This window comes from Verticillium alfalfae, genomic scaffold (assembly GCF_000150825.1).
Source record: "Verticillium alfalfae VaMs.102 supercont1.7 genomic scaffold, whole genome shotgun sequence".
NCBI classification, from domain to species: domain Eukaryota; kingdom Fungi; phylum Ascomycota; class Sordariomycetes; order Glomerellales; family Plectosphaerellaceae; genus Verticillium; species Verticillium alfalfae.
Genome location: NW_003315032.1, coordinates 1,299,347 through 1,325,767, shown reverse-complemented (window position 1 = coordinate 1,325,767; position 26,421 = coordinate 1,299,347). Strand labels below are relative to the sequence as shown.

The 26,421-nt window shown below is 54.6% G+C and overlaps 9 protein-coding genes across 9 annotated transcripts in view; 3 read left to right on the top strand and 6 right to left on the bottom strand.

The window, feature by feature from the left end:
- VDBG_06238 (conserved hypothetical protein) overlaps positions 1 to 1,975 on the bottom strand; it is a gene marked incomplete at both ends in the record, with an annotated part of 2,571 nt that extends 596 nt beyond the window's left edge. The window contains 5 exons of the mRNA XM_003003750.1: positions 48 to 748; positions 805 to 1,272; positions 1,336 to 1,382; positions 1,437 to 1,516; positions 1,604 to 1,975. Of these exons, the coding sequence (XP_003003796.1) occupies positions 48 to 748; positions 805 to 1,272; positions 1,336 to 1,382; positions 1,437 to 1,516; positions 1,604 to 1,975 (1,668 nt within the window). The remainder of the gene's footprint in view (positions 1 to 47; positions 749 to 804; positions 1,273 to 1,335; positions 1,383 to 1,436; positions 1,517 to 1,603) is intronic.
- Positions 1,976 to 4,047: 2,072 nt separating this feature from the next.
- VDBG_06237 (cytochrome P450 67) lies at positions 4,048 to 6,048 on the bottom strand (the record flags this gene model as incomplete). The annotated part of the gene is made up of 7 exons (XM_003003749.1): positions 4,048 to 4,250; positions 4,300 to 4,401; positions 4,458 to 4,753; positions 4,805 to 4,929; positions 4,992 to 5,326; positions 5,380 to 5,562; positions 5,622 to 6,048. The coding sequence occupies 7 exons, from the start codon at positions 6,046 to 6,048 to the stop codon at positions 4,048 to 4,050; spliced, it is 1,671 nt and encodes a 556-aa protein (XP_003003795.1).
- Positions 6,049 to 7,131: 1,083 nt separating this feature from the next.
- Positions 7,132 to 10,045, top strand: VDBG_06236 (4-coumarate-CoA ligase; the record flags this gene model as incomplete). Its single annotated transcript, XM_003003748.1, has 3 exons — positions 7,132 to 8,736; positions 8,805 to 8,872; positions 9,700 to 10,045. The coding sequence occupies 3 exons, from the start codon at positions 7,132 to 7,134 to the stop codon at positions 10,043 to 10,045; spliced, it is 2,019 nt and encodes a 672-aa protein (XP_003003794.1).
- A 1,616-nt stretch (positions 10,046 to 11,661) lies between these two features.
- On the top strand, positions 11,662 to 12,306 carry VDBG_06235 (conserved hypothetical protein; the record flags this gene model as incomplete). Its single annotated transcript, XM_003003747.1, has 1 exon — positions 11,662 to 12,306. One exon carries the CDS (start codon positions 11,662 to 11,664, stop codon positions 12,304 to 12,306), a length of 645 nt encoding a protein of 214 aa, XP_003003793.1.
- Positions 12,307 to 12,815: 509 nt separating this feature from the next.
- VDBG_06234 (repressible alkaline phosphatase) lies at positions 12,816 to 14,312 on the bottom strand (the record flags this gene model as incomplete). The annotated part of the gene is made up of 2 exons (XM_003003746.1): positions 12,816 to 14,060; positions 14,112 to 14,312. The coding sequence occupies 2 exons, from the start codon at positions 14,310 to 14,312 to the stop codon at positions 12,816 to 12,818; spliced, it is 1,446 nt and encodes a 481-aa protein (XP_003003792.1).
- Positions 14,313 to 15,438: 1,126 nt separating this feature from the next.
- Positions 15,439 to 16,836, bottom strand: VDBG_06233 (conserved hypothetical protein; the record flags this gene model as incomplete). The annotated part of the gene is made up of 6 exons (XM_003003745.1): positions 15,439 to 15,707; positions 15,764 to 15,930; positions 15,985 to 16,084; positions 16,145 to 16,275; positions 16,324 to 16,455; positions 16,525 to 16,836. The coding sequence occupies 6 exons, from the start codon at positions 16,766 to 16,768 to the stop codon at positions 15,630 to 15,632; spliced, it is 852 nt and encodes a 283-aa protein (XP_003003791.1).
- A 1,163-nt stretch (positions 16,837 to 17,999) lies between these two features.
- VDBG_06232 (predicted protein) lies at positions 18,000 to 19,485 on the top strand (the record flags this gene model as incomplete). Its single annotated transcript, XM_003003744.1, has 3 exons — positions 18,000 to 18,118; positions 18,516 to 18,585; positions 19,180 to 19,485. 3 exons carry the CDS (start codon positions 18,000 to 18,002, stop codon positions 19,483 to 19,485), a joined length of 495 nt encoding a protein of 164 aa, XP_003003790.1.
- Positions 19,486 to 21,032: 1,547 nt separating this feature from the next.
- On the bottom strand, positions 21,033 to 22,424 carry VDBG_06231 (endo-1,4-beta-xylanase Z; the record flags this gene model as incomplete). The annotated part of the gene is made up of 3 exons (XM_003003743.1): positions 21,033 to 21,738; positions 21,795 to 22,099; positions 22,173 to 22,424. The coding sequence occupies 3 exons, from the start codon at positions 22,422 to 22,424 to the stop codon at positions 21,033 to 21,035; spliced, it is 1,263 nt and encodes a 420-aa protein (XP_003003789.1).
- Positions 22,425 to 24,518: 2,094 nt separating this feature from the next.
- The window catches only part of VDBG_06230 (conserved hypothetical protein), a gene marked incomplete at both ends in the record, with an annotated part of 2,880 nt that continues 977 nt past the window's right edge, over positions 24,519 to 26,421 (bottom strand). The window contains one exon of the mRNA XM_003003742.1: positions 24,519 to 26,308. Within this exon, the coding sequence (XP_003003788.1) occupies positions 24,519 to 26,308 (1,790 nt within the window). The remainder of the gene's footprint in view (positions 26,309 to 26,421) is intronic.

The following is a 26,421-nucleotide window of genomic DNA, read 5'->3' as shown; positions in this document are numbered from 1 at the left end:
ATCGACCACGCCGAGTAGTCCTCCCTTGCGAGCATCTCTTCTGCCACCTCTGAGAAGCTGCCCGCACTGCTCTCGCCGTTTCTTGCCTTGACATCTTCGAGCTTCACGGCAAAGTCTACCTCCAGAATGCCAGATGGACGTGGCACAGGGTGCGCCTGCATCAAGATGTACCAGAACCCACAGCCAGACAGGACGATGACGAGCACCCCCGAAACAATAAACACCCACGCCGTCCACAGCGGTCCAACAAATTTCATGATGGATCGGCCTCCCGTCGCCACTGTCAATAGCTCGGGGGGGAACGCCCGCTTCTCTGGCGGCAGCGCCATGGTATAATTGGCATACTGCAGCGCCGTGATGCCAAACTGCAACGGCACGGCGAGGAAGTTACGCAGCTGCTCGACGGGCACGTCGTGATCGGGGAAGAACTCGGTATAGGTGCGATATTTCCACGCAAGGCGATGGATCGTTACGTTGATCGACTGGCGGTCGATGAGGTCTGCCTTCGAGGTAGGGATGAAGATGCGTCGCCAGATCCGCAAGGCTTCGGGTGCCGACATGGGCTGTAGGACCTGCTTGGATGTCGGCGTGACGTGTTTGATCGAGAGGTCGCTGCGATCGTAGGTTGTCGTCGCGTTCTGGCGGTAGACTGTCATGAGGGTCTTCGTGCGGAGGGGGGCAGTGGCCCAGCGTTCGGGAAGGGGACATTCGCCGTAGAGCTGAGTAAAACTTGGACAAGCTCTCCAGCCTGAGAAGCACTGCGTCAGCGAGTAATATCAAGTGTCTGGTTGGTCCGCGTCTTACCTGCGGCGAGAGAGTCGCCGACCTGCCTGATACACATCTGCAGGCCATCGCTCATGCCTGCAGGTGTGAGGTATACCGCGCACTCTTTCTCAATGTCGAAGCGGAAGTCGGCAGGCAGTGGATCAAAGCGGGCTGCGAGGCCCGGTGCTCGCATGATGCTGATGGAGTCGACGTCATTGAAGGTGCCTCCTTGAAGGATGGTCGAGTTCATCAACGGCACAACCTTACGAGCGATCTCCATGCCGCCGGGAAGGAAGATGGCGGAACAATTTCCTTCACATCCTTCCATCGACCATGCTGTTGAGTATCGAGGATAGTTCATGAGCTGCTGAGCCCATGTGTCGAAGAACCCCGCCATGTAGGATGCGGGGATGTTGTCGAGCACACTGACATCCGGTGGAATGGTCCCAGCGTAGACCGCAACGCTAGGTCCATCCGGAATGAAATGATGCTGGAAACTGTTTTGAACTGCGCCTCGTAAGTATGCTATACTGGAATCGACAACTGAAGCTATGGGAGTGGCTTGCTTACATTTGAGAACTGAGCCGAAGCCAAGTCCCATGAATGGCAGAGCAAGTCTGCTCAACGTCAGGAGATTGTCTTGTGCGTTACTCATCATGATGCAGACCTACCTGAATATGCCCCAAGTGTTCTTGAGCCTACTGTCGAGAATGAACTTGAGAACCGAGAACCAGTCGGTCGCCGGGCTAAGCTGGAAGAAGCTTGAGGCCGACGTCCCTCCCTTACCATCAACCCTCGAAGACAACGACCATCTCAATGCATCCAAAAGTCCCTGTACCATGAAGCACAGAACCATGGCATAGAGCTGAGAAAAGACCGAGAGCAACAAGTTGGTGACTGACGCCTCAAACACAAGGACGCCGATCTTGGGGTCCCTCCTGATGAGAACCTTGTGGATGAAGAGTGAGTAGAGAACTGTGAACAGCGCGCTGGCGAGCCACGCAGTCAACGGAAGCCATATCGGGCGACAGTGGCCCCAGAAGCTGCGCTTAGGAACCAACTGCACTTCGTCTATCGTGACGAGAGGCGAAGGATCTGGTTTCCTCTCTGGGAGGCGGAGATCTAGCGACACCTTACGGTCCGAGTCGAAATCAAAGCTGACATCTTCGAACGAAGAGTAATCCGGGTGTCTTTCAGGATGCTGTACCATGCTGGGCGTTTGGAGACGGAAGCTCACATCGCTGCTCTTACACGAAGGTGAAAAGAGTGCCGGCTCTTAAGGATCGTGAAGTAAGGCCCTCCGTCGATAAAAGAGGGAAACCTTGGAAAGAGAATCATAGTTTGACTCGACAGATGAGAGGCATCTTTCAGGAAGGTAGGAAGGGACATGCGTTAAGAAACTTGGGGGCCAAAGAAGCCCGTAGCTCGGCTATCCCATGCTGCGAACCAGCGTGGTCTCTCGACGAGAGGGGAGTCGAGACAAGGGGGTTGGGGGCCAATGGAGTTGTCCATCCGAGCCTAGAAGGATGTGTGGCTTTTAGCCTGCATGAAAAGGTGGCATTGGCGAGATGATTAGAGGTTGAAGCCTTGGTGGGAGCCAATCAGACCTGATCGGAAATGCAGTATCACACCCCATCTCCTGGTCGCTGGTTCTCGATGCTATGAAGTCGGAGGAGGTACAGACGGAGCTGAACACGCTTTCGGCTCGAAGGCCGCTGGCGTCTTCGTCGGTAACACAAAGCGGAGAGCACATAGATGTTGTGACCAGGCAGATCGCAGGCATCATGGAAGGCCACACAAGCGTCGCCAACACCAAATGAGTGAGGTACGCCAAGTTATTTGAAAGAACGCTGGATTTTCACAATGTGCCATGATATTTTGTCTGTGCCACCGGCGTGGCGTTGTCTTAACTCAGATCACGGACCATTACACGCCTCCTCCACGCCTTTGCTCAGATTACCGTAGCGGGGTGGCTGAATGGGCGTGCGTGCCTGCAGGGTTAACAGGCGTCTGATTTCCCCCTCCTCGGGTCCCTACCCAGAAAATTATAGCGAAAGCAGCGATTGGCGGAAGACCGATGGTGTGCTGATGTCTCACCATGTGATCTTCATAAGGCTGGATAAAAAAAAATGGAGCAGCTAAGATCAGACGGGTCATCAATCGCTCCGAAGGGAACCCCTCGCTTCGCGAATGATTTAACATGCGATGCGTCAGTGGATCGCGCGCTTCGTGCGATTCCCCGAGTTCGTATATTGGCAGTCGGTCAGGGTCCAGAATATAACCCAGAGACTGGAATGCTATCGCTGCGTTTTACTGACTCGATGTTGTCCACTTATCCGATAAGAACTCTCATCGAACTGTGCATGTAATGCATAATGGCATTGCCGAGTCGTCAGTCAGGCAGGTTTGGGTGCGTATCACTGAGAGTCGAATGAAAGATATGTGTTTCAAGCATTTTACGGATTTCTCGCCCTTGGGCTAGTAATCTCAAAAGCACGCCGCAATGCAGCCAAGGCCTAGATCCATCGTTATGCTGAGGTCTGGAGACAAACTCCCTTGTCCGTATGATTTAGACATCCGGCCGTTGAATGCCTTTTGTCTGGGTTGGTTTTATTATTGTTGCTCGTTGCCATCGTGAAGCTAGGCGACAAACACTGCATCTTGCAATCCACACAACCATCCAACTTTGCGGTCAACACAAGCGCACGAAGATTAACATTTCCGGCCATTCTCAGATATCTCGAGCATAACATAGTTGATTTTTTTTCTTACGACACTATCCATGTAAGGGCACTGACAAATCCCCTGCTGTTCGCTGCACATGTGAGACTGTCACATCAATTTCATTTTGTGTTTCCACGATAGGGTTTTGTGACAGCTTAGGCATCATGGCGGTGGTACCTGTCCGAAGAAATGTGATAGTTGCTCTGAACAGACACCGCCGTCCTGCCATATTAGGCTTTTTTTGGCTGCCTTCATGCTCATGACCACGTTCGTAAGAGACCAGAAATATTTGTTCTCGTCAATTTTGGTCTGCATGCACATATGGCTGTATGAAAAAGAACGAAAGGATCCCCATAACATTTCATGATAATGTGAAATAAAAAAGGTGTTTGCGCAGAGGCTCACAGACGTCACTTCCCGGTCAGGAGTTCCAATAAAAGGCTAACACAACAAGAAGTGATTGAAATACAAATGTTATTCTGAATCGTAATCACATTTGATCAAATGGAAATAAACTTATGCAATCATACAGTCATCCCCAACCAACTTTGCAACTGGTCAATTCAGACTACCCTTTTCTCTGGGCGTGAAAATAATGTCTAGCTTTGGGCAACTCAGAGTGAAGCCGTCCACAAGTTTGTCGGTGAAAGCCTTGACTGATTGATCAGGGGCCAGAGAAACATTATAGCGGCGCAGAAGCTCAGCAGTGACAGTACGGATTTCCATGAGCCCAAGCTGCTTGCCTACGCATGAATATCGACCTGACAGTCGTCAGTCACTGCTTCTCACTTAGAATGCTCGAACACGTACCAATGGAGAATGGGGCAAAGATTCCTTTATCTTTGACAAGTTCGGGTTCCGAAGTCCATCGCTCAGGAACAAACTCATCCGGGCGTGGGAACACTCGTTGGTCTGGGGCGCCATCAGTAGGGTCCTCTCTGGGTCACCATTGTGCAGGCGCAACTTACCTCGATAGAGTGTGTAGCTAGGAACCTGCACGATCGTGTCGCCTGGGATGAATGTGTTCTCCACACGAATCCCACCTGGCGGAGTGACTCTCTGTAGTCCCGATGGAACGGGTGGGTACAAGCGGAGTGACTCGTCGATGCAAGCCTGCAGGTATGGTAGTTTGGCCAACGATGCGTGATCCGTGCTCTCCCGGTCCGCAAAGTACTTATCAATCTCCTCCTGCAGCTTTCGACACTTCGCCGGGTTCTGTGTCAACTGCAAAAACAGGCAAGTGAGAGATGTGGCAGTTGTGTCGCTAGGACTGGTCAGCAATGTCTTCATACTTCTCTGCGGGTCAAAACATTACCTTCCCGCAACGACAATGAGCATCGAGTCGCCGCATAGATCGATATAGTCCTGTTTCGTCGGCTGCACTTTGGATCGATAGTCTCCTAGAACCCAGGAAAACACATCCGGGATATCGGGCTCATTCTGCACTGTTCGTTAGCCCGGTAAAGGGGCTGTAGAAAGGCAACGTCTGTGGCAAGGCTCACCTCCATTCGCTCCCTTGTCTGTTCGTCGAGCCAGCGTTCAAAAGATTTCAAATGTCTTGTCAAAAGCGGAATGTTCCTGCCAAACAGGACGACCCACGACATGTGCATCAACATCCCACTTAATGCTGTTGTGGCCTGGAGTAGTTCCATGGCAGGATGCATCTTCTGTGACATGATGAGGCCAAAGTTCTTGCCAAAAGCCAAGTTGCCCATGACGTCAAAGCTGTACAGATTGAATTCCTTGGACACATTAATTGCGCCGTATTTCTTGGCATCAATCTGAGACAGGAGTTGGTTTGTGTAGGTCCTGACGCGGGGTTCGTAATCCCGAAGAGCTATCCAGGTTTTAGTGCGAGCTTCTTCAACCTCGGACTGGGCCGGCACTAACATTTTGATGAGAAGCCCTGATCCCAGACCTTGCGCCTTCGCCCATGGTCTTCACGGTCTCGGGTTGTATGGACCGACCTGGCTGGAAGCTGAGTGTTGTACCATGGGCCCTTGGAACACGGCGATGAGTTGGCGTGTAGGGCTTGCACAGCTTTCGGATGTGCGATGGATATTTCCGAGGGGCCTGGAGAAAACAGAAGATGATCAGGTTTGGCCTACCAACTGTCTTTCAAGAGCTCTTACCGAGGCGGACAAAGTCCCCATACCTCTCGTGCAGTTTCTTTGCCTCGATGAAGAACTGTTCATTCTTCCTCGCAAGCCGTGTAGCGTAAACGCCAGAAATCTTGGCAGCAAACGGGCCCGGGAAACGTCTCAAAGGGTGTAACAGAGTGCGGTAGAGCACCATGCTCACGGAGAGGCCAGCGATGAGTGCGCCATAGAGGGAGGATACGTCTTGGATGGCCTGCCACAGCTCATCTTGTGATGGCACTGGCGCTCCATATAACACAACAGCGACGAAGACTGAAAAGGAAGTGGCAAATGCCAGGACAATCTTTGAAGCGTAGTTGTCCCATTCGCCACGTCTGAAAAGCAATATATGAAATAAGGCACCAACAGTAAAGGCCGTTAGATGGGCCGTCTGGCCACTCAACGTGGAGGTCCAGAGCATGACGGACAGATCGAGACCAGAACAGATCAACAAATCTCAAGTTGAAGGCGATATTGCCCTTGTGCTCGAGTTGCACGATCTATATACTGCCCCATACGACAAATCCTGCCAACTAGGTGCCCATGAATCCACCTTACCCCAGATTGTTTCTGCCGCCATGAACGTGGTTCAGGACGGGGTCGCCCCACATCACCCGAAGATAGAGCTGCCGCACATCGCGGGGTACATTACCTTAGTGTTGACCCACATTAGCCGAGGGTCTTCAAGCTGGTCAGGAGCCATTGACATGATTTGGATTATGGTGCAAGTCAGATTTGGTGGCGTGCAGAGCGTGTTGGCATTCTTTCGTACCATCCCCGCGATCTGCTTAATGGGCGAGTAAGGGCTGGAGCTGAAGCGACTGTCAGAGGTTGTCTTGGCAACTATAGCGTCATTGCTCGACCGTGTGAATGGACCTCGGAGGAATTATAAGATGATGCAGACTTCTACCCGCTTGAACAGACTATCAATAGCAAGTGATGAGTGCCGCCACCCCATATGAAACGCCCCGGCCATTGCGACGAAAGAGGCTTTGGTAGGGTCACATAGTGGTGGTGGAGTCTGCTGCCTGTAACATCGTTGCGGAGAGTTCTTGGGCCCTGCCATAGGTGCTATGGAAGTTTATCCACCAAACCATCAAATCGTACTGGATGAGTTTGTCGTCATGCCAACCCCGGATGCCCATCGGGAGCTTAGTAATATACATGTAGAACCTTAATGGCCCATGGAAACTTTGATGCAACATGCAACACACCGGCCTATCTGCCGTTCTGCAATCGGAATGAACATCCGAGTTACATGTAGATGAATAAACCCGCAAATCCAGAGTTAAAAATGTGTCCAAGTGCGCGTACCAGCCTGAATACCGAACAGCGCCCCCACCTACTACCGAGGTACCTGCCACGGCGTTGAGCTTTAAATCTCCAGCATAGCTTCAACATAAAACCGCGAAGGGGTTCGATGGAATGAAGTCTGCCGTTGCTCCTACTATCCCCCCCCAATTCAACTGATTGTTCGAATATCGAAAAGTCCGCTCGCGCCAAGATGCCTATCGAATCTCGTTGGACTACCCCGACGCCAGAAGTGGCTTTGCACAAATGGGTGTTCGGTTCATCGTTTGGGGAGCTCATCAATCAGAAGATCTTCTTCGATGCCGATTCACCCGCAACGAGGTTTCTGACCTTGTCTGACTTTCGACTATTGTCCAAAAGAGTGGCTCTTGGCCTGCAACGAGCAGGTCTGAGCCAAGGAGACCGTGTCCTGATATGCAGCAGCAACAGCCTCTTCTTCCCGCCTCTGTTCATGGGCGTTCTCATGGCTGGTGGGATATTCACAGGCGCGAGCATAGCCCTGCGGCCCGGAGAGCTTGCTTATCAGCTGCGGGATAGCGGCGCGTCTTTCGTCTTCGCGGAAAGCGCCGCCCTCGCAACAACGCGCGAAGCATGTCTGCAAGCGGGAATCCCGTCCAGCCGCCTCTTCTCCATTGACGGTAGCGATCCAAACCTGCGAGAAACCACCAGACCCATGCCGTCGTGGACAAACATGCTTGCCTCTGCGGCCGAGGCGGCGCGTTTTGACTGGGTGGAGCCGCAGGACCCTCGAGCCACGACATGCTGTCTGAATTACAGTTCGGGGACCACGGGAAACCCCAAGGGCGTTGAGATCACACACTTTGCGTATGTCGCGAATGGTGAGGCGACAACCTTCCTCCGGCGGCAGATCAACGACGGGAAAGCCGGGGAGACTCCTGATGCAAGCATCTGCTTCATGCCCCTGTACCACGCTGCAGGCCAAACGTCGTTCATCGTGAACAACCCGCGCATGCTCATCCCGACATACATCATGCCGGCCTACAATTTTGAAAAGCTCCTCAGCCATATCCAGACGTTCAAGATCACCTCAATCATGACCGCGCCCCCCATTCTGCTGTCCCTCGCCAAAAGCCCGCTGGCGGCCAAATTCGATCTGTCTAGTATACGTGACGTGGTATCGGGCACTGCACCACTGGCACCGGAAATCTCGGCCGAGGTCGAGAAGAGGATATGGCCAGACGGCCAAAACTTCGTCAGCCAGGCCTGGGGCATGACGGAAGTCACCTGCACTGGATCGATGAAGGGCCCCGACGACCAGCAGCGTACGTTATCCGTCGGCGAAATCGTACCCAACGCCCAATTCAGGCTCGTGCAAGAAGACGGGACAGAGGTCACGGAGGCTAACAAGAGCGGAGAGCTTTGGTTCTCGGGGCCGACGCTGATGAAGGGCTATTGGAAGAACCCGACGGCGACAGCAAATACTCTTCACGAGGAAAACGGCATCACGTGGCTGAAGACAGGAGACGTCGTCTACGTGGACAAGTACGCGGCGGGGGCCAAGATTCACATCGTGGACCGCATCAAGGACCTGATCAAGGTGCGCGGTTTTCAAGTGTCGCCGACAGAGATCGAAGGGGTTCTGCTCGACCATAAAGGTGTCACGGACGCGGCAGTCGTCGGGGTCGTTGTCCGCGGCGAGGAAGTGCCTCGCGCCTACGTAGTCAGAGCCCCGGAAGTGAAGGAGGCAGACCTCTTCGACTGGGTGAACAAGCGAGTCGCCAAGTACAAGCAACTCCGAGGTGGGCTAGCTTTTGTGGACAGCATCCCGCGACTCCCGGTACGTCGATCCGAGGCGGGGAACCGTGCATTTCCGAGCATTTTGATCGATCGCTAACCTTTGAGCAGACAGGGAAGATCCTGCGTCGAGCCCTCCGGCAGAGGGCACAACAGGAGGTTGACGGCGTGAAGGCAAGGTTGGTGTAGAGAGGGGCTGACTAGGATCTGGATGTAGAAAATGCGGGGGAACTGTGTAGACCGTGCTCGCTATTGCCGAGGTTTTAATGGGTTGCCAGGTTACGAGGTACGCACAGTAGTCTTGCGCTGCCCACTTGGTCGTACGTCTTCGGTCAGTAGTGCTCCCAAGACCGTTAGCATAACCGCCATCATCTATTCCTAGGTAGATCAGGGTGCTGCGTGTCAGGAGCGGAATTGATTCCAGGTCATGCATCGTCCAGGATCCGGCCGAGCGAGCCAACACCATTCAGACCTAGCTACGCTGCCCAGAAATCTCCGCGCTCCCCCGCATTCACTACGCGTACATGGCATTGTGCGAGTGGTACCTTACTTCACGAATCTTCTCCCTTTTCAATACGCCAATGACTGACACCGGCGACAATTGCGCTCCCCACCTCTTATGACAGTCAACCATGACCTAGTCGCTGTCTCCAGACTTTCGAGGTAATCCTTTGCCCAGTCCTATTCTCCGTCAATATGCAGCAAGAGCATACATCCCAAACCGTTGGCTTGCCTTCGACCGCCGACCCAGGCAGTCTGGATCCTCATACGGATTTGTTGGACGGCCAAAACTTTCGTCTTGGCCGAAGTTATCGCCGGCGATCTGTTAAAGCGTGTCTCTGTTGCCGCCACCGCAAGGTCCGATGCAATGTCAGCCTTCTTGGACCACCTTGTACCAATTGTCACCTCGACGGGAAGCCTTGCATAGTTGCTGATCGGGCGTCTCGACGGTATGTTCCACAGTGCTTAGTGTCATTATGAATGAGAACTCATGGGGATCACGCAGTCGACTTCCTTCGATAGCAAATCCCGACTACGAAGCGGTCTTTGCCACCGGGAAGAGCAGTAGATCAGAGGATGTCGTCGACATCGACGCAGCGACAAATGCTGTGAGCCCAGCTCAAGGATTCCCAATGCTGCCGGCCTTGAACGAGCTGGATATACCGGTGGACATGGGCACCGACTTGGAAAGCGTGCCTACATCTCGGGAGCCAGAACCGTTACTCGAAAATTCACTTTTACATACCTCTGCGGCAGAGACGATGACCGTCGTCCCGATCGAGCTCGTCTCCAAGGATGATCTTGCAACCGGTATGCGCATGATTGAACGCCCTAAGACGCTGCCTTGCTGACTGTTTGGCCAACACTAGATACTGCACTGGACTTACTACTCAATCTAGCTCCTACGGAATCAAATCATGAGCACTACGAATCCAACTCTGCGCGCGAGGTGATTGGGCCCTGGGGACCTTCTCCGTCATGTCCCTTCCTCGAGACTGATGGACTGGCTGGTCTGTCTCAACCAGACATCGTCTTCCTCCAGACCAAGGGCTGCTTTCATATCCCGAACAAACCCATCCTGGACGAGTTCATGCGCGAATACTTTTTGCATGTGCATCCTTTTCTGCCTCTGCTCGATGAAGCTGAGTTTTGGGCGGCCTATCGGATCGAAACACCGGACGAGGCCACTACAAAGGTCCCCCTTCTTGTTTTCCAAGCAATGCTGTTCACTGCGAGTAATGTGCGTATTTCTTGGAATCCTCTAGAATATCGAACCATTTTTTGCTGACCTCCTGGCCCTCATAGTTTGTGCCATTAACAGTAGTCAAAGCGCTCGGTTTCCTCAGCATCCAATCAGCACGAGCGGCATTCTACAACAGGGCAAAGGTACGGATCTGTCGTGCAAAGCTTTTACCCCCAATTGCGAGACTAATTGTCAGGCACTTTTTGACGCAGGACCCGAAGCACCACCAGCGGTGTCCGCACGTGCTGCTCTCTTGTTAACCATGTGGTGTCCACCACCCAGTGTTCAGCGTAACAGGACCAACACGGCCTGGCTATCTTTTGCCATACATCAGGCTCGATGCGCAAAGGCTCACCTTGCCTGGGACATTGAGGCGGCTGTCGAAAGCTCACAGTTCAGCTCTCAGCGTAACCTTCACGACATACAGATGCTGAAACGCCTTTGGTGGTGCTGCATCGTTCGTGACCGATTCTTGTCGATCGGCATGAGGAGAAGCATGCAAATCCCGACAGAATTTCCTATTCTCGAACCTTCTGACTTCGAAAGCGAGTTGACACACTCCGAGGTTCATACTGGCGAGTCGAGACGGCGCCTTCTGGATATCTATGTCCACCTGATGTGCTTGTGTAACATCCTGAAAGATCTCTTACCGCCGGTAACAGACACCAATGGGAGCAGCTATCGAGTGCAGGAGTCCCATCAGAGATTAATTAATGCCGGACGGCACTGAAAGATTGGTATAAAAAGCAGGCTCAGCATTCTCCTGGGAGAAAGCCATCAGGGCTTCGCCAACGCTCTGTTATCGTGCACACCAACTTGTTGCACATCTTCTACTTGTAAGTAACCGTCCCAGATATGGGCGTCATACCGTTCCGCAAGGAGATGCTCATTGGTTTTAGCGCCTGCCGAATAGCTCTTTCGCATCGTGAAATGCTTCTCGAACCGCAAGACGATATACTTCCAAGCACCACAAGCGTATCTCCTAAGTCTTCTCAGGGCCAAGAAGTTAGGGAGGCAGCCTTGGGGATGACATCTTGTCTTCAAGAATTGCTCCAGGTTGATTTGATTCGTTACCTGCCTCTTAGCGCGTATGTGCTTGGTGTTGTTCCCTTCAATTCGCTTCATTCTGACCTTGATGGCAGCATCGCTTTTTTCATGACGCCTCTTCTCCTGCATACACTTGACTTTATGCTGAGGCCACGGCACAGCACCACGGCCGACATAATGGCCAAGCAAGAGCGCCTCAAGGTTCTCATCGATGCTATGCGGACATACCGAACATTCTACGATGGTATCGACTGGATTAGTGGTGCAGTTCGCCAAGCTGCCAACCTTGCACGGCCCGATGATGCCTCAAAAGAGGGCTCCAGCGCAACGAGTTGGATCGACATCTGTTTTCACCACCCGTCCCTCTACATGCGGCTGGCCCTTACCCTCGATATGGCCGTCAGCGAAGCCAGGGTTCCCCAAAAGTCCGAGATTGTTGCTTTGCTGCAAATACACTGGACCTCGAGCAAGAGGATATCGAACGGCCCCAGCCTCAAGGTTCCCCAACTTATGCCAGCGACGCCCACTACCTCCATCTCGGTCACGGCGAACGCTTTACCATGGGATGAGCTTCCTGATATGCTCGGGTGCCAGCGTGAGGAAGAGAATGGCGGCGAACCGTCTCGACCAGATGACCAGGCGGCCAGTAGCACAGATGACTTGAGCAGCCCGGACAGCGTGATGGAAGGATTGACGGTGATGGAATTTGATGATGCGTTCTTCGGCATCACGTTGCAGGAATGGGACCTTGAGGCGAACTGGCCTATGCCTCCGGCATTGGAACCTGGCGAACACGGGCGAGAGGCGCAGTTCCAAGATTGATTATTTTGTATAATGTTGTTTAGACAGGTACATCTTCGAGATACGCGCACAGGAATTTGTACTATTACTTGCACTACTATTACTTGCACAGACATACCATCCCACTCGGGCTGAGAAAGTCATGTTTCGAAGCCCTGGTGCTGACCACGAGAAGTCGTGGAAAACCCGATCGGCATTCAGAAAGGGCAGCGGATCGAGGTTGTTGCTGTTGCAGGACAATTTCTTGTGCGCAATTGATTTTAAGAATTGTCACCCTCTTTCCTTCATGTGCATGTATCGTAACCCGTGTTTGGGTATTGGTGTAGATGCATATAAGAGCGGAGAGTTCAGTCATTTAGACAACATTCGCTCAGAGTACATGACAACGCACATGCCAGCTTCACATTGGAGTAGTTCGACAAGGACTGAACATCGGACATGTTAAGAAACATGAAACAGCAAATGCTATCGATTCCACGGCTATTTAGAGCCATATTGTACTGCTTCATCCATGACAGCTATCCCACAGCTCAGACCCGAGGGATCCAGTCCGTGCCATTGGCTCGCAGCAACTCTGTCACCTCCTCTAGGCTGACCTTCAACGCCTTCGCGATATACTTCGGCAACTCCGTGTTGTCGTGCGCGCCGGCCATGTCGATGATGAGCTGATCACCCATATCTTCCGCGCCATAGGCATACAGCGTTGTGTCGACAGCGGAGTGACCACCCGTCGACCAGGCATGACCAGTGCGCTTGTTCATCGGCTTCGCAAGGTTCGCCGCAAAGTTGCCCGCGAGCAACGCTTCAACCTCAGCATCCGTGGCGTCATTGACACCATACGACGGGAGGATCTCGTTTCTCAGGAAGCTGCGACGATCGTCGCCCTTGTAGTCGTTCCACAGCTCCGTCAGGTAGGCGATGGAGTGCTTGGAAGCGGCCAGCGGACGGGGATCATAGCCGCTCGGGAAGGTTAGTCCACCTGTTTCGTGGTCGGCGACTGATAGCATGGCCGTGTCGGGGTGCTCATCGATCCACTTGGTCACAACATCGACGACGTTGTTGTACTCCAGGACGTCCCAGAGATGCGCGACCGAGTCGTGAGCGTGTGACGCGTGGTCGATGCGCGAGGCCTCGATCATGATGAAGTAACCCTTATCCTTGCAGTGCGAGGCGCGGTGCAGCGAATTGAGGGCCGCCGTCGTCATCTCGGCAAGGGAGGGTTCACGATCCGCTTGAGGCTGCTGCTGGCGATCGATTTCATAGTTGAGGTCACCGTCGTTGAAAAGACCGACATATGGGAGGCGGATGTCGCCGAGGCCTTTTTCAAGGTCGTCAAACGCTGAGCGATTCTGCGCCACGTAGTAGCCCTTATCCTGAGCGAAGGCGAAGAGGTCAATCTCGTCGTCACGACAGGAATCCGGGTCTGACTTGGGCTTGAAGTAGCAACGTCCACCACCAAGCAGGATGTCGACGGACTGATTCAACGGGTGGCTGTAGCCGATCTGTTGTTCAGCAATGGCAGCGAGACCATTGCGATTGACCACATGGGATGAGAAGGCGGCTGGAGTTGCATGGTTGATGATGCTGGTAACAACAAGGGCAGTCCGGTAGCCATTCAGCTTGGCAGCCTCGAGAATGGATCCAACAGGCTGGTTGTCGGGCAAAATACCAATCGCACCGTTGTTTGTCTTGTGTCCCGTAGCGAGAGCTGTCCCGGCAGCGGCCGAGTCTGTGACAAGATTGTTGTTCGAATGGGTGCGCGTGTTACCGATGGGCTGTCAACGCATCAGATTGTGAATATTGCAAATTGAAACGAAGTCGCCCACCGTGATATCTACCGGTAGTTCGTCAATAATTCCAGGCGCACCAGGACGGGAGCTGCCTTCAACCATGGCCTTATATGTGCGAGCAATTGTCTGCGAAGCTGGTGCCATGCCATCAGGGACAATGAAAATAAAATTCTTGGGCTCAATGGCGGCTAGTGCGGCCTGAGCGAAAGCCCCAGCAAGCAGGGTAGAGCCTCGCATCGTAACTTGAAGAATTGAACTGCTAGTCTGCTATCTCAAGACTTGTGAAGTAATTGGAACAGCTTCTGAGCAAAAGGCTGGTTGGTACATCGAAGCAGCTCGCATCGAATTCAGCGGTTTATCGCAAGCATTAAGTATCTTCCGCATTGCCAAGACACAGTTTGTGCTGCAGGTCCTCCTCAGGGAGGAGGTTGTTAGCAGTTGCTCGTAGAGGCAAGGTGCCTCGCCCCAAATGATCGTGGATGCATGGCATGCTCTGGCCATGGCCCAAGAGTCAATCGCTCTCCACGATCACCGTCAGCGAGCACGAGTCGTTGCCTCATGTGCCGCTCGGAAGAATTGCATATCTTCTCGGGAATGGCCCCTGTTCCTGAATGCCAAGAGAACCAGACTCTCGAAAGAGGCAGGTCCGAGCAATAGATCATCAACTTGCAGTTTCTCCGGGGATATTATCCAGTCGTGGGACGTTGCGAGATGCAGCACAGGCTTGGCTTGGCTACTAGGCGGGAAATGTTGAAATTGAATGAAACGTCAATCCAGAAGACAGACATCGTCGAACCACGTGGAGGGCACCAAGAGTTGTTTGAAGAAACATTTCCGTGCTGCTGCTTCGGCCATACGAACCTTGATGGCCAAGATCGTCGTTCAGTGCTGCGGGGAGACGGTTAGCGCAGAGAATAAACTGCCCACTCGCGCCTTGGCTTCACAATTAGGGCAGTTCTCCGTCGAATGCAACATCATCGCCGACATCACGCCGGTTGTCGGTCCGGTGTCCAACATATTCAGGACTCGGAGTGCGCTTTTTAAGTTGAGAACGTTGCAGGTGGATACGCGAGGCCGTGGACTTGGTCGGATTGGCGCAAAAAGATGTACTTGAGATGATTTGGAGGATTCAAATCCCAAAGGCACCGTTTCTTCTCTAGAGTCGCTGCTGATGAACTTCAATCACATTTGCTTCGTCAACCGACAAAGGCGTCAAAGTATTTTGGCGTTCTGTCTCGGCGACATCAGGCTGAATGCAACACAAGGGAAAGAGGGGGCTAAGAGCTGCGCTCACTCCCGGCATCCACAGCTCGGGCTATGGGGTCCCAAAGCTCCCCAAATCAAGCCAGCTTCAAATAAAAGAGGAATTAGGCATGGGTCTGAGCACTGAATAATGCTTGCTATTGAGTCTGCATACCTGTCAGATACAAGTACGATCCGATCACTCGGGTCAACCACGACGCACCTATTATTACTTTTCATACATTACCATTACATATATAGTCAATCTCGCATGTCTGGTACAGTTTTCCGTCTCCGGTCCCTCTACATGGTTCATGGGGTACCGGGGATGACGTCGCCATGTCTAGGCGGCTCCAAGTAGTCCTCGGGAACGGTCTCAGCAGGCGGTGCCTAGCATCTCACACTCAGTACGACAGATGTGGCCGATGACGGGGAATCTTACGTACCTGAAGCTTATTAGCCCACTCTTGAACGTCTTCGTAGTTCTTGCATTGATGTCGTGTATTGAAATCTGGGAAAGCGGCCGGCTCGTCCTGATTTGCCCAGACCTGCCCGAGGACGCCAGTGTCGACGTTGCACATCAAGACCTGACGGATCATATCAAGGCAGTGGGCTAATTCTGTCAGCCGGGCTTAAAAGCATCATCAAGTGTCAAGTCGATACTTACTGACGTGATGGCTCAAGATCTTGTCGTTGTTCTCGAAAGCGTGCTCACCAAGAGCCTTGTAGTAGTCGTAATTGAAGAAAAGTGACTTTCGCACCAGGTTCTGAACCATTCTCTGTCAGTCATTACAACCCATTGCTTCGTTTATTTCGATTCACCTTACCAGACAATGGAGGTGATGCATTCCCTCGACATTGACAAAGAAGCCAGCGCCGTATTTGGGGTTGCGCTGGACAAAGGACATGTCGAGTCCGCTGGCGAGGCCATCCTCAATGGAGATGACACCGGCGCGATCTTGCAACGTCAGCAGGGTTAGTAGCAGGAGGAGCCTTGTAAACATACAGTCAACGCCCAAGGCTTCCCAGGCAGCGTCAACCTCTGGCGATCCCTTCTGACGATATATGTTCTCCTTCAGAAAAGACCCATTGAAGTGCTTCGTCGAGTACGTGACGTCAATATCGCGGAGCACAGGTGCTGTCGATCAAACGGTCAACCGGTGGAATCCACTCAACCCAGCCCGCCATGGAGCCATGTCTTACTTACACCATTGTGTTGTATGAGCCGCGCAAGAAGCATCAAGGCGACTCGGTCGCGTCGCAAGGTAGGCTCCGACACGCATGGAGACGAGGCTTGTGAAGATGAGCACGGCAAGCGCAGTCATGTATTGAATTATTCGTTTGGTCCATGACCTTTCAGAGGGAAGTGACTGGAGCGACTCGGCGTCCTCCTCAGACTCGTCGACGCGGTCTGCGAGGGGTTTAGATGGGATCTCTTCCTTGGAGAACATGTTGAGGCAGTCTTGAACGACACTCGAAAGAAAAAAAATTCAAAATTGGGATAATGGCAGGCTCAACTGGTGAGACGGGGTTCTGAAGAGGAGAAATGAGTACAGGTGAAGCTTGGGCTCAAGTTTTGGGGGAGGGAGAGCTCCTGTCGTGGGCTTTGCGGATCGACGTGAGGCGGGATGTCGGGAACAAAGAAAAGGTACCTAAGCTATCAGCAAGCTGGACCACCCAGTTTAGATCGAAAACACACCTTCAGTGCCTATTTTTCTGCAAATCCGGCGTAGCCTCCGGCCGTAGTGGCGTTCCATGCGGGTGAGATCTCGTGTACGGCAAACGTGGGCTAGGCTGCTCCTTGTTGCCATGATGAGGTGCGATGCCGTCAGATGTGGGCTGAATGCGTCGCCAACACACCGATGCATCTATTCGGAGATGGCGGCAAGGTGGCTACACGTTTCAATAGCGCGCTGACGCTAAGGATCGGAGTGGGTGTGCGGCTGAGGCCATCACAACCAAGCCCGGGACCATGCCGAGACATGACTAGGAAGACCAGTGTACTGTAGCACCACGGCAGTGAGCAAAGCCAAGGGAACGCGGGGTCGTCCTTCTGAGCTCGGTTGGGGCAGATTGAGGGGAAACCCTGTCACAGCCCGCTTCTCCAGACTATATTCATAGCGGTGGTCACGATAGGGCTGCTGTGTGTGGAGATCACAACCATTTATCTTGGCAAAACTGTAGAGTGGTGGTCATTTAAACCAAGGCTCGTATTGACAATAGTAGAAGATGGTCACGATAGGCGTGGAAGAAAACGTCCCATTTTCTCATGGTAGCGCGTCATGTTGCACCGATCGTACCCATAGTGTCATTGATCGCTCCCAAAAGCCTCCTCTGTGGGGACAGCTCGCGTTTCTCCAACATTTGTCGGCATCACGACTTCAAGTGGATGACACCTGACCTCTACTTCCCTGGTCTCTGTAGAGGACGCGGGGAGATAAGGTATGCATGCATACCAGGCCTTCTCGCTCGTCCAGTTCAGTTCGTCGTTCGCCCACCTCCCAGCACATCCGGTTACCGATGCTGGAAGACATTGGCGCTGTTGCTCATAGGCTGGCCAAACTGCGTGCGGAGGAAATACGAGGCACGCCAGAAGCCTGTCAAATAGGAAGCGAGGCATATGTTGCCGTGGGGTCGCAGTAAGCCAGATGGGCACAAAGCACTTCTGCACGCTAGTCTCACATGTCTGCCCGGACGACCACGCATCCGGGACAGGAAGCATGGACCATTCGCTTGCCCAAAGTAGCCAAGACGATGCACGTCGACTCCCAAAACGCCTTTGGGCATGGCAGGGCTGCGGCGTGAGGACTGCTCACCCTTGAATCTTCTAGACTTGTACGTCCAACCAGACGATGCGAGGTGGTAACCCTGGCAAACTATCGCTTCTAAACTTTCCAGAGCTGCTCGTCCGCAGTACACGTGGTGCGGTGCTGGGGTCGGCATCATCACTTGCCTGGTCACCCCGCCGACAGCTTGGCTCTTTTCTTCTCATACATCATCAACCCTTCGGATGATGGGATCTTCACCCGTGACGCCCCTCGTGACTCAACACGAGGGCTTCTTGAGGCGATGCTGCTGATCCTGTCTAGTCCGGCTTGCCTTTTTGCGGCAAGCTAGGAGCCAATTCATAGCACAATGGACAGGCCAAAGCCATTTTTAGATGGAGGTAAGTTCAGCCTAGATCGGTCCGGGGTGAAGGTCGGCCCTTGGTATCAGCAGCGATGCCGAAACCGTCCAGGGTGCTCCGGTCTCCAAGCCACCGGCGCGGGTGAGGCTTTGACAACAAACATTGGTCCACCACTGATAGCTTCTCGTGCATCACCACCATATCCCCTACCCAGTCTTTGCGTGCATGGTGGCTTTCACAGTCTCACCTGCCCCTCTGCGGCGTTGGCGGCGTTGGCGGCGCTGACGGCGTTCACAGCGAGAAAGGGTTGGCGAACAAGCTGAAGATCTGAGGTTCCTCTAGCCCCAACCGGTGAACACGAGAATTTCGGCAGCAGCCTTGACCAGATCAGCAAACGCCGCGAGCTTGCATGGCACGATCGTCACCTCAGAAGTCGCCCCTTGGCTCATCGCGGCTTCACCCGGTTAGATATGGCTGGCTGAAAGAGAGGGGGGGGAACGTGACGAAGACTGGCCGGTGTGCAAATCGAAGGCGGTATGGCCAATCGAAGCAGCAGACGGTGCCGAAGCAAAGGTTCTCGAAAGACATAAATGGTGGTGTGTCTTCTTCCGTTTCTCGACCTTCTTTCCGGATCCCAGCCTCAACCTCGCACTCTACGTCGACATCACAAGAAAACAACAGCACCACCCCAAACCATACAGGCTACAGTAAGCCTTGGTACTTGTCCATCAACAGTCCTTGTGTCTAACACAGCTTCGCAGACCAACGAACACAAGCCAACATGAGACTCTCCGTCGCTGCCATCTTCCTCGCGTTACCGGCATCATTGCTGCGCCGGCCCCCGTTGCCGAGCCCGAGGCCGTTGCTGAGCCTGCTCCCGGAGGCTACGGCCACTATGGCGGCTATGGCAAATACCCCACTCCCAAGGGAGGATACAGCACCTACGGCAAATACCCCACTCCCAAGGGAGGTTACGGAAAGTACGGAGGCTACGGCAAATACAAGAAGGATCTCAGCGAGGCTCAGGATGCCGAGGAATAGTCGAGTGATCCCTCGATCCTGTCGTGGGATGCGCGCTGATCAATGGTCATGTAAAGCGACACATGGCGAGCGCAGCAGAGTGTGATTGGTTCTGGAAACTTACAAGAATTAATGTCTCTCCTTTAATATCCTAATTAATACACATCAAGTACGAAACATCATCAGACCTGGATGTCTCGGCCTCATAGTGACGTAGATTGGCTCACGCGGTTGTTCGAAACGGCGTGAAAGCAACATAAAGAAAAGTGAAATTGTTCGTTGCGCCAAACTAAAACATTTTAAAAGTATCAAGCAGCATATTCTCTGTTCTTCTTGTTTTTGGTCATATATACAAGCCCGCGGATTGAGTTGCAGCTGGCCCCAAATGTAGTCTATGTTCACAAAGGATAAGGCTTATCTGCCCCCTCAACATCTCAGTCAATGATACTGTTGCGTCTCTATAGTATTGATCTCACAATTTCCAGCTGAATATAACAGTGCTATGTATGAGTTTGCCTTCGTAATGTTATTGAAGATTGTTTCTCAAGCAGTTTCATCTTAGTCCATCGCACCAAATATCATACCAAAGTAAGTGCAATGTCATCCCCAAGCCCTTCCAGAGAAGAACATGAAGCAGAGGGTAGAAAGGAGGGAGGCACTCCCCGCAACCAATCCCGATCAATTTCAACTCAGAAAGTCCCAGTCCAAAAGCGAAGCCCTACCAAGCCCCCGACGCAGCATACTTACGTATCGTTTCCTCCACTCACAGAAGATAGCTCTGATGAGCTGACAGATGTTGATGAGGACAGACTAGACATGTCAACAGAAGAGACCCCACCACTGACCGGAGGAAGCCAGGGCGCAAACTCGGCAGTAGAATCCCTCCGCCGCCACCTCACTGACAAAGACACTGATGCATCGTTGAGCGAGCGAACGGTCAGCCGTCCACGCTCTAGCTCCTTGGCAGGGGCATTTACTCGCATCTTCTCCCCTCTTTCCCGCTCAAACAGTGCCAAGTCAACGACCGGTCACCCCAAGGCTTGGGCTGTCTACGATGAGGATGTGGACGGCGCCGAGCAACACCAGAAGTCAAAAGAAGAAAGATGAGGCGGAGAAGACTCAGGACTGTAATACACACTCGCTCAGTATTTTCTTTGTTGAACGGTCGATTGGCGCTGGCTGCCTCTCGGGCTCAGGTGGAAATATGAAGCAAGAAAAATGAAAAAGAACAAAGGCGTGAATGCCAAAACGAGAGATTCATTTTCTTTTGCAGACATGAGGATGATAGACGATGAAATTTTACGTTTCAAAGCCGTAGTTCACGACCTCGATGTAGAACGCAACATATCACCATGCTGAACAATGACTTAAGGGGCTATCAGGCAGTGTTCCACTCACTCACGAAGGCACCTCAACGGCGATAAACCGACGACCGCATGTAGAATTCAGCGTCTGGCAGTTTTGGCTATGTGCAATGGTGAAACTATGTACAATCGAAAGTCGAGCAAAAAAGTACGCTCAGCCCACAGCAGGCAAGCTTTTAACGACGCTCCGTCTACGCAGACACCTTAAAGGCACTGGGAGTACCAGTCGTTCTGCTTCTGGCAAGTGTAAGGGCTGGCACAGACAGTCGAGCCAGACCAGCCGTTGCCGCCGCACTGGCCCCAGCGGGGGACCGTGGGTCCGCCGGCAGCGGTGGTGGTGGCCGAGGCGCGGGACGTCGTGCTCGTAGTCGTCGGCGCACGCGTGGTGGTGGGCGCGGGGGCCGTGGCGGTGGTGAGGGTGGTGGCGACGGGGGGCGCGACGGTGCCGGTGGCGGCGGCGCGGAGGACGGAGGAGACGGAGGTCCACGCGGGCTTCTTGTTGTAGCTGGCGTCGTAGAGGAGGGCGTCGCCCTGGCCGCTGAAGGTCTGGGGGATCCAGGAGTACTTGTCGGTGAAGCCCCAGACGGTGACGCCGACGCAGCGGTCTACGTCGACGCAGGCGCCGACGACGTTGGCATAGTCGTTGCCCTGACGGACGAGGGCGTCGGCCGAGGCGGGGAGGGAGGAGTGGCGGATGTCGAGCTCGGTGAAGGCGACGTCGACGTTGAGGGCGGTAAAGCGGCGGAGGACGGTAGCGAGGGCGCTGCGGCCGGGGGTCGAGCCGACGATCAGGTGGCCCTGGAAGCCAACACCATCAATGGGGGCACCGGCGGCCTGGATAATGTTGACGACCTCGAGAGTGCGGGTCGTCTTGGCACCGTTGTACTCGAGGTTGTAGTCGTTGTAGTACCTGTTCAGGGTCAGCATCCATGTTCAGAACAGGAACGTGGACGATGTGAGACGTACAGCTTGGTGGCAGGGTCAGCCTTGCGGGCAGCGTTGAAGGAGATGGGAAGGTAGTCGGTGCCCAGGACTTGGTAGAAGATGCTGTTGCGCCAGTTGCCGCTGTCATCGGCAGCCTCGTTGACAACGTCCCAGTGACGGCACTGGCCAAGGTAGTGCGCCATGACGTTGGCAATGTGCACCTCGATGATGGACGTCAGCTGCGCCCTGGTCCAGGTGCCGCTGGCAACCCAGTTGGGCAGCTGAGAGTGCCAGGTGAGAGTGTGGCATCGCAAGATCTGCTTGTTGGCCTTGGCAACATTGGGGACCTTTTCAAGCCCGGGTCAGCTTCGGTTCCCTCGAGAGGGCGGCCCCTTAGGGCCCGACGTGGTGAGAGCTTACAATGTCACCCGAGGTGTAGGTGAAGACGCCTTGCGAGCGCTCAGTGCTGTCCCACTTCTGGCCGTTCTCGGGAACAACTTGTCCGAACTCGGCCGTGTTGTCAACGAAGGACCGGTACTGGGCGTCGTTCACCTGGCGCTCGTCAACGGCGGTGCCGAAGTACTCGAGGCCGGCGGCGACGGCGAGGCTGTGGAGCTGAGCCGAAACGACATTCGAGCCGAGAAGGACGGCGACAAAGACCTTGGCGAACATGGTTGCTACCTTTCGCTTGGGAGGTGCAATGGTTCTGATATCACGATGCGATGAACAAGACTGAGCAGCGATGAACGGACCACTGTTTCACACGATGCCCAGCACGGGCTCGGTCTATATATGAGGTGCCACGAGGGTCATCTTCGCTATACCAAGGCGAGCCCACGAGGAGGGGGGGGGAGGGGCCAGGGGACCAAGATCGGTGTCGCGGATATGGGGTCGTGGCATGTCGTGGGGCGACACAGAAGCAGATTGCGGCGGCGGTGCTCCTGATTTTTTGCCGTATTCATCAACGGGGACTAGTCGCCGTGCCAGGTCTGGGGGCGCCTGAGTAAGGGGTTCCAATGCCGGCCCTGCCGGCCACTTTGGGCCTGGTGCCGACCCCTGCTTCTGGCCCCGGGGGGGGGGGGACTTCAGCCTATGTGCGGGAGATCGGATGGCATCATCATCTGGTATTCGTGCCCTGATGAGAGCGCTGATGTTCTGCACGTACTCTCTACTGCCCGGCATGCTCGTGCCTGGATGATCGTTCGCGAACCTCAAAAGGACGTGCTCCAGATGAGGCCATCATGGCTTGACTCTAGACTCCTTACCCGAGCGCCCCCGCATGGCGGCCCGCCGTTGAGCGCATTACGTACGTGTCTCTTCTCGCTGTCACGCCTCTGAATTGGTGTTGATCCGGCCGCTGTTCGAGATGAAGACAGCGTTCCAGGTCGTGCCAGCGTCGCGATCCTTGCTTGCGTCCCGTCAGTGCCAATTCTCCAGGCCATGGCGCTGGGCCCTCTTGTCTCTCGGCAGTCGACAGTAGGGCCAATGGGACAGAGTCTCTGAAAGCACCGTCGCCCAAAGCAGTTGTCAGGAACTTGATCCTCCAACGCCCGGGGGGCGTGCGGAGACTTCGTATTTAGGCTGATCTGGCTGTACTGCTATGCGAACCTGCAGCATGCGGGGAGGTCGGGGCAGACAAATGCGGAGGTTGAATGACGAAGCTCTCAGCGACCCGGCCGGGGCTGATCGGGCATCTCACGACTTGGTCATGATTACACGACTGTGGGACACACGCAGCCCAGTGCCAAGAGCGCCCGGATCTGGTCACTCAGTGGTGGCGATCCGAGGGGCGATGCAGGGGATTTATTTAAGCTTCTGGTCTTCCTTCGTGGGCATATCTGTCCCCTGTCGAGCTTGACTTGATAGACAGTGCAAGCTGGGAACCAAATCCTTCGCTATTGGAAGTGCATCCTTCGAGATAGAAGAGTCCAAATGACAGGAAATTTAGTGTTTGGATTTGGCTTATCCTCATCCCACAACGTCAGGGTGGCCACGAGACTTGCTCATCAGCAGCCCCCAGTCTTTCAGGGGAAGCTCGAGGTCAAGGATATCCCCCAACTCACAATGCATCCACTTCGCAATACACCCACTGGAAGGGGAGCAAATTGCTTCGCCGTTTATATTGATGCATCCCTGAGGCTGCCCAAGCCACATCTCGCGTCTCCTTGCAATCCCTCGAACTGACACCAAGCACCTCACGCCGCCCTGAGACCGACGGAGCGCTTCCATCAGTGTAAGCAATATGCTCCCCGACGGTTTTGTAAGTGACAAAGTGGATAAGGCAATGCAACAGTCTGGTCTCATAGGGGTCATGGACCAAAGTCGAAAAGAGTCATTCCACAGAGACTTGGCCTCCCTCCCGATCTTGACCCCTGGTGTTTCATCACCGCACAGTCCTTGCCCAAGTCATGGCACCAGATTCATCCCAGGTCACAGCACCGCACCGCGGGGCCTCAAAATGTCAAATGCAGTGAATTGCCAGACTGCTTCCAATACACGCCATGCGGGCGTCCGTCACAAAAGCGAACCCAGTTCGCTCATACTAATGAAAAAAAGGGGGACCAGTTTTGTGAAGAAGAAATACAGTAAAAGACCCATCACCCACCCTCTGCTTCCGGGAAACGCCATGCTCTGCATCCCATTCCTAAAGACAACCATCTGAAACCGCACACGAAGTTCTCACAAGCCTATCCCTGCGGCAGATACGCAACTGTTTGCGCTGCCAGTATTTTCACATGCACACCCGTTCACCCCGGGGACCCTTTCTCACCCAACAGCGTCGTGGGGCTTCATACTTCGGCGTCCTTGTCGAGTCGCTTGTACGCGCGGGGCAGCTTTCAGACCGAAGCTCATACTCCTCGGCGTTGCACGTCGGCAAGCTCGACCTTGAGCGCCTCGGACCTTGCGCTTCTCGGCTTCGCGCTTGCGCAAGACGGCCTCGCTCGCGAGTAGGTTGTCGGTGGGCATGAGCTCCGTCATTTGCTTGATGGCCATGTTGATGTTGATGCGGCGGTTGCCCAGGGAGCTGAGGCGCGCATTGAGGTGGCCGACGCGATCGTTCACAGATGAGAGCTCGGGTGGCGCCGGCGGCAGCGCTTTGCTCAAGGACAGAATGGACTCGGGACGGCCGTTGGTCGCGTTGTAGATACCGGAATTGACACTGCTGCGCGGCGCCGGGCGATCGACCTGGCTGGGAAGCTTCTGGCGGGCAGTCGTGAGCGAAGGCGACGCAGGGTCGGGGCTCGTGGTGTAGGCTGAAGACATGGAGATTTTGAAGGGTTCGTCGGCGTTGATGCGGGGCTTTCGTGGCTCTTTCGCAGAGGTCGTCGCGATCCATGACGAGGGGGCGTCGGCAGGGGAGGGAAGATCGGCGTCGGAAGAGGTGCGAGGGGAGCCTGCGTTGACTGATGTCGCAAACGTCGTGACACTAAATCTCGAAGGGGGCTGCACCCAATCGTCGGATGTCGTCGCAGCAGGCTGGGGTGACGGGTCCTCGGCGGCGTCCGGCAGAAGTTGAGTCGAGTAGACACTGGACGAAAATGAAGCGTGCGGGGCGTGCGCGTTGTGAGGATTGAGGCCGAGAGGGTTCGTCGGTGGTGGTTTTCTACGAATGGCCTTGGTGGGAGGCCCGCGATTAGGGGTCAAGGGCAGGGAGCCGGGTTGTTGGTTGGCGTCGGCTGCTTGGTCGCCCAGAGTGGGCATCGCATGAATCGGGGGCTGTACAGCACCTTCGGAAGTTGGAGGGGTAAGATACGACAATGCCGTCTCTTGTGCGGCCGGCGGCGGCGGCGTGGGCAGCGGACGGTCCAGGCTCATGGGCGCGACTCGGGGGCCCGTGGGCGTCGTGGCAGCGGCTGACGTTTCAGACTCGGAGGAGGGGCTGATGGGCGATAAAGGAGAGGTGACGCCGCCGGCACGAGCGACTTGGGTTGCGGCCCTCTTGCTACTCTTCCGAGGGATGTGAATGGGCGCGACCTGCGGCGTGTCCTGCACCGACTGCACAAAGGTCTGGCGGCCGCTTGCACCACGCCAGCCGGGGCGTTCGTCGATGGACATGGGCGCCGTGATGGGGGCTGAGATGGCGGGCTTGGCGCTGTTGCCGTCACCCATGGCGGGCCTCATCTTCCGGACGCGGTCGCCAAAGGCCTTCATGGGGTTCCGTTGGGTGGCCGCAGGCGGCAGCTGCTGGTGGGGTTGGTGGCTCGGGCTGCCGTCGTGGATGGGCTTTCCGGTTTGATCGTCCCATCTGGTGGTTTGACTGGGCTGACCGTGAAGCAGCTCCTTGGGCCGGGTCTCGCGAAGTTGGCTTGCCGCGTTGTCCTGCTGCTTGCGGCGGTCGCGGCGCATCATGGGAATCTGGCTCCGCTGGTGCGGTGAGGGCGAGGCTTGCTGTGGTTGGCGCTGGCCCTTCTCGAGCTCCTGCTGTTGCTGCTGCTTTCGCTGGTGGTCCTCGAGAAATCGTCGGTGATGCTGCTTGGCGATGTCTAGCTGGGACATGACGGGGGCCTCCTCGATGGGTGAGACATTGTCATCGTCGCCGCTGAGGCGGCTGGGGGCTCGCTGTCAGCACACACAGAAGGCCTGGAAAGAACGGGCCGACAAGGGAGCAGGCGGAGCATGAAGGGGGGTCACCGTGAAGCGGCAGACGGAGGGAGCAACGTACGCATCG